This window comes from Trichechus manatus, unplaced genomic scaffold (assembly GCF_000243295.1).
Source record: "Trichechus manatus latirostris isolate Lorelei unplaced genomic scaffold, TriManLat1.0 scaffold00042, whole genome shotgun sequence".
Classification (NCBI taxonomy): domain Eukaryota; kingdom Metazoa; phylum Chordata; class Mammalia; order Sirenia; family Trichechidae; genus Trichechus; species Trichechus manatus.
Genome location: NW_004443978.1, coordinates 1,070,789 through 1,080,773, shown reverse-complemented (window position 1 = coordinate 1,080,773; position 9,985 = coordinate 1,070,789). Strand labels below are relative to the sequence as shown.

At 50.2% G+C, this 9,985-nt stretch overlaps 1 protein-coding gene across 5 annotated transcripts in view; it reads right to left on the bottom strand.

Annotated features, from left to right (window-relative positions):
- The window catches only part of ACSS1 (acyl-CoA synthetase short chain family member 1), a 137,996-nt gene that overhangs the window by 100,663 nt on the left and 27,348 nt on the right, over positions 1-9,985 (bottom strand). For all 5 annotated transcript variants that reach the window (XM_023731381.1, XM_023731379.1, XM_023731380.1 and 2 more), the window contains exon 3: positions 1,727-1,926. In XM_023731381.1, coding sequence (XP_023587149.1) covers positions 1,727-1,926 — 200 coding nt within the window. The remainder of the gene's footprint in view (positions 1-1,726; positions 1,927-9,985) is intronic.

Genomic DNA, 9,985 nt, shown 5'->3' with positions numbered 1-9,985 from the left:
ATAATATTTTAACGTGTAAAAAGGAGTCCTATCTTTCAGAAATATGCAGTGAAGTCTTTACAGAGGAAATGATTGGGGATTCACCTCAGAGTAAAGCTCAGCCATGAGTTAATCATTGTTGAAGCAGGCACCGGGCACCAGGGGGCTCATCATGCTATCCGTCTACTTTTGGATATGTTTGAAATTTCCCACAATGAACAAATTTAAAAGTCCAGTACAGTCTTCCTAAGCTCAAAACTCCCTTCTCAAATCAGATTACAAGGGCATCCCCTCCCCTGTGGGCAGGTGTGGTCTGTGTCTTGCCCTCCCTTGGAGCTGAGGGGGAGCTGAAGGGGAGAGCATTTGCAGGCCCTTTTCTCCTAGCTTGGCCCCTCTGGAGTTGGGCTGAAGAGGAGGATGCAGGATGCATTATTGTCTTAGTTAACTGAAGGCTTCTTCGCCTGGCTATGGGAGCTGTTACAGTCTGGATCTGCTTGTCTCTGGCAACCTCCATCAATGTAGATGGAACATGAGACCTTCTGGGGGGACCTTAGGCCTCATCCTGTACTCCTCACTGCCGAGGCTGTGCTTCCCTGTGGCCCCTTCCTGCGGCCTACACCTCTTCCTCTGAGATGGGGCATCTCCCACCTGGGCCATCAGCTCAGGGCAGCGTGGTAGCTCCTGTCCCTCCCTTTGCATCCTCTGAGGGTCATGGGGCAGTGTGGATCCCTTCTCCCATGCACTCAATTGTACACTTCAAAATGGATATAGTAGTAAAAGGGGGGAGGGGAAGAGTAAGAGCACCATCATTCAATTTTTATGAGGATTAAGTTAGTTAAATTCAAGGAGATAACCTTTGCAGAGTGCTTAGACCAGGGCCTGGCACAGGGTAGGTGCTACAGAAGTGTTGCAGAGAAAAAGAGATGGAGCACAAACCCTTGGAAGGAAGGGAGATGAAGAGACCAGACCACAGAGGAAAAGCTTCCACCTTTTCCGAAGAGGTGGTCAGCAGGGCCTGAGAACATAGTCCTACAGCTCTCTTCACCAACTATAAGCAAGTCTTCTATGACACACAAAGAACTCCCAGTGGCCCCCAGAACACGGCGCCCTCCTGGGGGAGCCAGCTCAGCAGACTCTCTGGGATCTCTTTAGAGCAGGGATCGGCACTGGGGTGGACATGGGCTACCTGCCAGACACCCAGCCCTCCCCAACCAGAAAAAGCAGGAGAGATGCTACTGTTCTCCACACTGTCCAGGACAGTATGATCTACCTGTGGACAGAAAGCCTTAAAGGTACACCATGAAACCCCATCCCCCGACTCCAGGCCTCTTGGATGGACCGCCCCATGGGTACTCTCAGTGAAAGGCTTCCAGCTGTTGTCTGTGCGCCCTTCCCATGCATCTTGAGCCTCATCTCACCCTCCACACTTCTTGCCTCCTACACTGTGGCCTCGCCCGCCCGACTCTGCCCAGGTCCCTCACACGTGCTCCTCCCACCCCTCAGCCTGTCCTATGCGGTCCTGTACCTAGCATTCTTCCCTCCCTTCTTTGCCATTTCAACCCAGTACACTCAGATCTCAGCTCATAGAACACGTGCTCATCTAGCCATGTGCCTGTCCCTGGTACCATCTGTCATTTGTCTGTGTGACTTTTATTAATGTCTTCTGTGCTCTGAGTTCCCAGTGGCCGAGCCCCAGGAAGAAGGACTAGGGGACTCCCAGCCACTCCCTCCCCTCCCATGTACTCACCATCATTGATCCTCCCAGCCAAGGACTCTGCACTGAAGCCAGCAAAGACAACGGTGTGGACGGCACCAATCCTGGCACAGGCCAGCATCGCCGCCACAGCCAGTGGGGACACAGGCATGTAGATGGCCACACGGTCCCCTCGACGAACTTCATGCCTCTTCAGCGTGTTGGCCAGGCGGCAAGTGGTCTCCAGCAGTTCCCTGTGGCAGACAAGAAAGATGGCCATCAGAGATGGGGGAGGGACAAGGAACAGAATTTGGTGTGGAATAATTCTGCAAACTGTAAATACTGTACACCAGGCCCAGTGCCTGGCGCACAGCAGGCACTCGAATGCTTGTTTCATAGAAAATTCTTCACCAGAAAGAAATAATTTTAACATTTTAGCCTGGTAGTGACACAGAGGTATAATGGATTACACCTCAACATAAAAAAAACAAAAATCACAACCGGACCTCACACTTGGACCAATAAGCAACATCATGATAAATGGAGACAAGACTGAAGTCAAGGATTTCATTTTACTTGGATCCACAATCAACACCCATGGAAGCAGCAGTCAGGAAATCAGACGATGTATTGCATTAGGCAAATCTGCTGCAAAAGACCTCTTTAAAGTGTTACAGCAAAGATGTCACTTTCAGGACTAAGGCAACGCCTGACCCAAGCCACGGTATTTTCATTTCCCTCATATGCATGTGAAAGCTGGACAATGAATAAGGAAGACCAACGAAGAATTGATGCCTTTGAATTGTGGTGTTGGTGAAGAATACAGACTATACCATGGACGTCAAAAGAACAAACAAATCTGTCTTGGAAGAAGTACAGCCAGAATGCTCCTCAGAAGCAAGGATGGTGAGACTTTGTCTCACCTACTTTAGACACGTTATCAAAAGGAGCTAATCCCTAGAAAAGTACATCATGCTTGGTAAAGTAGGTCAGCAAAAAAGAGAAAGAACCTAAGCGGGATGGACTGACACAGTGGCTGCAATAATTGGCTCAAACGTTGTGAGGTTGGTGCAGGACCAGGCAGTTCTGTTGTACATATGGTCGCTATGAGCTGGAACCAACTATATGGCACCTAACAACAGTGAAAGAGATTTACTGACTCATGGTTGAGGTTTAGAGCAGGGCTTCTCCTCATCAGTACCCACAAGTATCCAAAGCAAAACTATCATATCACTGAAACTACTGAAACCCCTCACCTCCCAAAAGGATAACATTTCATAAGACATTTATTGGGGAATAGTAAGGGCCCAGTTTTGTGACCCAGCACAGGCCCAATGGAACCAAGCAAAACTCTTGCCAGGCGGCAGTGCTCAAGCAGGACACCAGCCCCCACGTTTGCAGAGGAGGTGACTGAGGATAGTCACTCTCCCTGCAGCCCAGAGACTGGGTGGGGGGCAATGAAAACACCCGTATTTCATCAAACACTCCCTGTGATTCTCTGACCGCTACAGGACCAGAGACGAGTTAGGCATCTGCTGCTTCGGGGCACTCCGCCCTCTCCAGGGATGCCCCACCCCCACTGGAACCCTCTCTCCACCTGGTGTGGGCAGGCTGACCCCTCTCCACTCCTGAGGTTAGCAAGGTTCAGCCCACCAATCAGAGTACCGCATCTCCCTTGTAAGTGGCTGAACGCGGCCCAATCAGAGTCCAAGACACAACTCCGCGGAAACGGGGAGGAAGCCCAACAAAATGGAGAAAAGCAACCACGGGACTGAAGCAAGCAAGTCCAATCCCGCGAAAGTTGTTCCAGCACGGGATCCTGACACCAGCATCAGGATGGACTTTGCAATTGCAGTATCCAACCATTTTCCCTTTTTCGCCCTCCATAGTTTGCTCTTAATTTATAGTTATTTGCAATGAAAGAAGACCTAACAGAGGCGGACAGATGAGAGGAGCGGAAACCAAGGCCCCTTCCCACTGGGTTGGGGTGGGTGGTCAGCACGAACGCACCTGCCCTCCTCAGGGCCACAAAGCAGACCCTCGTTGGAGCGCCCCCTACCCCTGACAACTGTTTGCACACTCCCGTGTGTTCAAAGGCTTGCCAAGGAAAGGGCTCCCGAGAAAGGCGAAGCTCAACAAGAGGTAGCCAGGAAACCACAGCGGAATGAAAATGAATGTCCAGTCTCAGGCAGGGACCTCAAGGGGGTCTTTGTTTCCCACAGCCATTCTGCAGAGCAGACCTATCATGAACCAGATCACAAGCCCCACTGCCAGGCCCATGGTGTCTCATGCCCAGGCTGGCTCAAGCACGCCACTTCTGCTGGATTTCATCGTTTCTCCTTAGAGCTTTCAGGAAGAGGACAAAGGTGCCATTCTTTAGCGCCCACCCACCGCTCGCTTAAGTTTATGATGAAAGAAGGAGCACCCCAGCCCCCAACACCAAACTGCACAGAATCCAAGGCCCAGAAACACTCCTACTCCTCCAAGGGCGGAGGCTGGGATGGCCTGAGTGTGAAGAGGCAGCAGCAGCATCACTACTGCAGAGGAGTAAGTCAGGTCTGCAGTCAGGCTCCCTTTTCACAGCTCTGAGGGCCTAAGCCTCGGTGAGGACCAAAGGCAACAGTCTGAAGTCAAGGAAAGAACATAGCCTTTCCAGACAGAGAGACCTGGCTTAGATCTCTGAGGTAGCTACTTAAACACGGAGCTTACCTCTCTCAGCCTCCATGTGATCATCTGAGAAACAGCAGGGCTGTTCACCTTGTAGAACGGTTGCAAGTATTGAGAAGTGTGACCCATCTGGGACCCTGCTAAACATTCAGAAGACATTATCTTTCCCATTATGACACGGTCTTTAGCATCAAATGGAAACTGCCATAAACATTTGTTTGACATTATTTTCTAAAATGACTAAAATCGGCTAACTCACTTTGATGGATTCGGAAGATGTTCAGAACTCTGTTGTAGGCATTATGGGAGTGAGGGTGAATGAGGGCGTTGGTGACAGACAAAGGAAATAAGACGGAAAGTACCCTCCTCAAGGAACATAGCTCTGACTTGGGAAAATGCAGAACAAGACACCAAGGGCAACCGTGAAAGGTGGACGGTAGTATGGTTGGCTTTGGAGAGAAAGAGCAAAGCTGCAGAGACGAAAGGAATGCCACACTTAGCCCACAGGACAGAAGTCATCCGGCCCCCTGCCCGCAGCAGATAAAGGCAGCAGGGCTGGGCAGCCAGCATGCGCCACTGGACGGTCTGGAGAGATAAGGCTGAGGCAGGCTGCAACATGCTGCTCACGTTCCCTGAAGGACCAAGAGGCCTTCCGCATGAGCTGGAGCTGGGTCTGGCGGGTCCCACATCTTGGTGCTGCACCCAGAGGTGAGGTTTCTGATAAAGAATTTGATCTGGACTCTACGTAAAAGGTAAATATGAGACACACCGCCTCTTGGCAATACACCTTGAGGCCAGTGAGATCCTTGAAGGCCAAAGAATGCAGCCTTCCTGGGGGCTGCAGAATCCCGCTCCCACATTCCTTCCCCACAGCTGTCCAGCCTCCATTTGAACATTTACCGTGCCAGAGGTCACCACACCATGAGGCTGCCCCTTTGTCATTTTAATAGGGAAACAGTCTTCCTAAAATTGGACCAAGATTTGAGCTCTTCAAGTTCCACTCCTTGGTCCAAGCTCAGCCCTTTGAAGCTGCCCAGAATAAGTCTCATTTGTCATTCAATTCCTGAATCTCCCCACCATCACCACATCCTCTTGGAAGCCTTTTCTCTCCCAGGCTCTCTAATTCAAACCTCTATGACCCCAGTCACTCTCTCTGGATACCCCAGGTGACCAAAAGGACTCTCCCAGCCCTGTGGTGTCTGTTCAGACCCATGACCTGAACTCTATACTTAATAAAGTAAACTAAGAGCACATTAATTTTCTAATGTTTTAATACCTGACAGGTGGCTCAGTCATGTTGATGAGCTCACTAATCCCCACCCTTCCATCCCCAAATACACATAAAGTTGCTGACCGAGCCTCTGGCCAAGCCCGTGGGCCCTTGCGCCTGCAGGCCTCCTGCAGGATGCTCTCACTGTGGAATCCAGATAGGAACCCTGTAGCCAAGGCTGTCAGAAAGCAGTTCCTAAATTCCCAGCCTATCGGATGAGAGCAAGGGAGTGGGATGAGTGACCACTGCCCTAACAGCAAGAGCCAGTCCACAGAGCCCAGTACACCATGAAGCAGCAGCTCCTACCAGAGGAACAGCCAGGGGCTGAGCACTGGCTTTCCCAGGCCCCAAGAAGACTGAGCCCCCATCACCAGCAGGAAGGAGTCTTCACACCTTGCTGGACCCCAAGAACACCGCAGACCTCCCTATGTCTCCCTATTTCCTCTGCGCCTGCATCCCCCCTTCTCGCTCCCTGACCCTCTCTCCCCCTGCCCTTTTCCTCCTTTCCTGCCCATCCCCCATCTCTCCCTCTGCCTCTCCAGGTCCCTCTTGAGCAGATTCCCAGTCTCCATCACACACTTCTCCCCTACACTTTCTAAGTCCGCACAGGGGCAGGGAGATTTAGGGGGAGAAGAAGGGGGAGAGAGGTGCAGAGAGGAGTTCCCACGACCAGCCTGCCCCAGCCACTCACTTCTGCTCAGGGTTCTTGGGTGGAGATCCAGGGAAACTGGTCCACTAGCTTTCCTGAAGGCCCCAGATACACTGGCACCTCTGATGGTGGAGTGTGGGGTCAGGGCATGGAGGTAGAAATGCCAGCCCCCATGTCTCAGGCAGGGCCTCACCTGTCCACTCCACAGGCATTTGATGATGGCCAAGATTCTGGAAGATGACCTACTCCTTTGCCAACAGCCGCACCGACACCGCGCTCCTTGGACATGCTGTTGGGCACTGCCTCAGGCTCGCCCATGACTCGATTTCTCTCCGCCTCCTGCTCCCTCGGCAGAGAAGGAACATCAGCTGCTGCACTTCCAGAGAACCCACCAGAGATGGGAGTGGGGCTCTTCCATCTCTGGCACATGGACAAGAGGTAAACTAGGTAATCATGTTGGCATGTGGCTGTGAAGATGGACAGACACAAACCGTTTCATCAGCACAGTTACTGCTCTCTCTAAGCCTGGGGCAGACAGGAGGTTAGGCACAGAACTAGAAAAGAGACTCATCTTTCCATCAGTGCAGTGTCTAGAATTTGGGATTTTATTCACGAAGGTGGAAGAGGTGAGAAAGAAAGGATCAGCTTTAGGGAAGGGGACATGGCAAGACAAACACCTTCTTGGTGCTGGCAGGGCATGGGGGGCTTCACTGGACATGGAAGCGGCTTGGAGTCAAGCCTGTGACAAAAATCCATTCTCTCCTAACAGACTCCTCTGACCCTGGCGTTGCTGGAGCCACTAAATCTGATTTAATAGTGATGGAATTTTGCTCAGTGTGCTACTTACTATCACTGAGAGATCACAAACCCAGGAAATTGGGCTGACTGGGTTCATAAAGCAAGTATGAAATTCCTCACGTCATTATTTGATTTTGTGACCTTGGCCTTTAGCAAAGAGAAGCTGCAGTGAGAATATAAAGCAGTCGCCGCACTCAGGAAAAATGCTTGAAACCCCTCTGCCAAGCAAGGACCCAGACCCAGCCTGAGACGAGAGCTGAATTGCCACTGGTGATACCAAGTCAGCCAGCAAACTTCCGATCGCCAAAGCTGTGAGCTTTCTCAAGTTCTTACAGAAACTAAACCTTTTTTTCTTGAGGGCTTGCTAGACCCTGTGGGAAGTGCTGAACTCTGCGAGTCAGCCACTCAGACAGTGTCTCACTGGAGGCTGATTGATCAACGCCTGACTGGAGAGATGGTTCCCGCTCAGCCCCCACACTCCCCACCAGGTCTTGGTTGCCTCCTCATCATGGGACCCACCACCCACAGTGGTTGTGGGGACCAAACGTAAAGCCCCAGGCCCATTTACAGGTGTTCTCTGAGCGGGCTATAATTACCGCAGAAGGTGACAGAAGAAAAGTGAACAAGAGAACCCAGCCCAAAACCAGCTGGCCATTGGTAGAACATTCACCCACTGGCGGACAAAGGTGTTTGCCTCCCAGGGGCAGTCACAGAAATGCTGTCCAGTCCCCAGTGGAATTTGAAGAATGTAGATTTCTAACTTTCTAAAACTCTCACACTTCCCTAGGGTTAAAACAATGCCACAGGATGTTTCTCAGGTCCCACTCACTTTCACACGCCCCAGGTGATGGGTTGGGTCTCTTGAGATTGCTCTGTGTTAAGTCCATTTGGCAACAACAGCAACAACAAAGCACAGGGAAACTTTCAGACCAGACGCAAGCCGGGGTTACTCTATTTCCCAGGCGTTCCTGTGAGCCCGTGGAAGGCTCCAAATTAACACCCAGAGGAAAGTGAACAGGGAAGGTTTGCTCCAGCAGACACAGCAGACCCAGACACTTGGGATGCAGACAGTGCAACAGCTCGCTTTAACTGCCCTGGTCCACCTTGCTTTCCAGCCTCTTGGCAGCAGTTAGGAGAAACAGGAAACTAAGGAGAAGAACAGGAGGCCCCGGAGACCCGGCAGTGCCCTGGCAGATGTCTAACAACCAGTTTTCTCAGGGAAAAAGCCCTGATTTATGGCACTTGCTGATGGTTGTTGTTGGTTGCCTTAGAGTCGATTCCGACCCATAGTGACCCCATGTGTGCAGAGTAGAACTGCTCCATAGGGTTTTCAAGGCTGTGACTTTTCAGAAGCGGATTGTCAGGCCTGCTCTGGGTGTGTTCTAACTACCAACCTTTCCGCTAGTAGTTGAATGCTTAACCATTTGTATCACCCAGGGACTTCCTGATTTGCCAATTACTTCCACCATGGCCACTGAATGAGAAGTTGAGGAGAGTCATGCACAGTCAACCCTCACGTGCCCATGTGACACCAGACCCGACATGTGAGCCCTCAGCACCAGTGACCAAGCCCACCCTGGCCCCCAGGACAGCCACTTCCTCTCTCCTTGCAGAGACACCCCAAAAGCTGCCTGTGACCCCCCATTGAGTCTGTCCTTAAAGTTCACCTCAATTAATTTATCCTTCATAAAAATGACAGTTCATAAATAATTCATTATTTACTTATTTAATAATTATATATTTAGTAATAAATAGTTGTTATTAAAAATTAAAACTTAATTTGGAAGAAGAAGAGAGTGAATATGTAACTTTTATTCCTATGATATATGCCTATATAATGTTCTCAAATCACGTAAGTCACTATTATGTATCTTTTTATAATGCTTTCAATACTATTATGCTTACTATAATGCTTTCGAACTGTATATGTACAACTCACTCATAATATGATGTTAGATACAGAAATATATATGTACACTTCTGTGATGCTCTCTAACCAGAAAACTTATATCATTAGAAACTTACAACCTGTTAGAGACTATAAGTCATTAGAAAGTTATTTAGAAAATTTCTAACTTTAGAAATTGATAAACAGAAGAATGTGGTAAACAACCCCCTAATCTCTGACCTTGAAGAAAAAAAGGTGACAAACAAGTCTTTGTTAAACAGGATATCACCTAGCCCTTATCGTGTGAGGCCAAAGTTAAAAATTCACATGTATGCCCTGGAATTCAGCTCATGCTCTGAAAAGGCAGAGGCAAAGAATCTCTCTTTAGTCTCTGACCCTCTCCAAAAATCAAGAGCTTGCAGAGACTCTGCCTGCCGCCACCAACCTCATACCCTAGCTACAAGGGACATCCACCAAGTTCAAGCCGTGGTCAAGCCTTCCTCCCAAGACCTGTCGTAAAAGCCTGAAGTCTAAAGATCAGGACTGTAACCACTGAACAAACGTTTTAATTGTAATTTTAATTCTGATTCTCTCGTCCTTGTTAAATAAACGCCTGTGGTCTTACCCATGTGCCTTGCCATGACTACCTTGCAATAAACCAAACGAGTTTATGCATGACAAACTTGAGTATCTCTCCATTGACCTCCAAGATTAAAATTAAAAGCTACATGGCAATTCCACTCCAAGTTACCTCCCTTTCAGGCCACAGTCACTCTGATCCTGGGTTTGAGATCAGATACTGGGTCCCCACCTGACTCCACCACACTCCCGTGCACAGGGTCAGGGGCAGCGACGTCCAGGAGCGGCACGTCCGTGCACAGGGTCAGGGGCAGCGACGTCCAGGAGCGGCACGTCCGTGCACAGGGTCGGGGCAGCGACGTCCAGGAGCGGCACGCCCGTGCACAGGGTCAGGGGCAGAGACGTCCAGGAGCGGCACGCCCGTGCACAGGGTCAGGGGCAGAGACGTCCAGGAGCGGCACG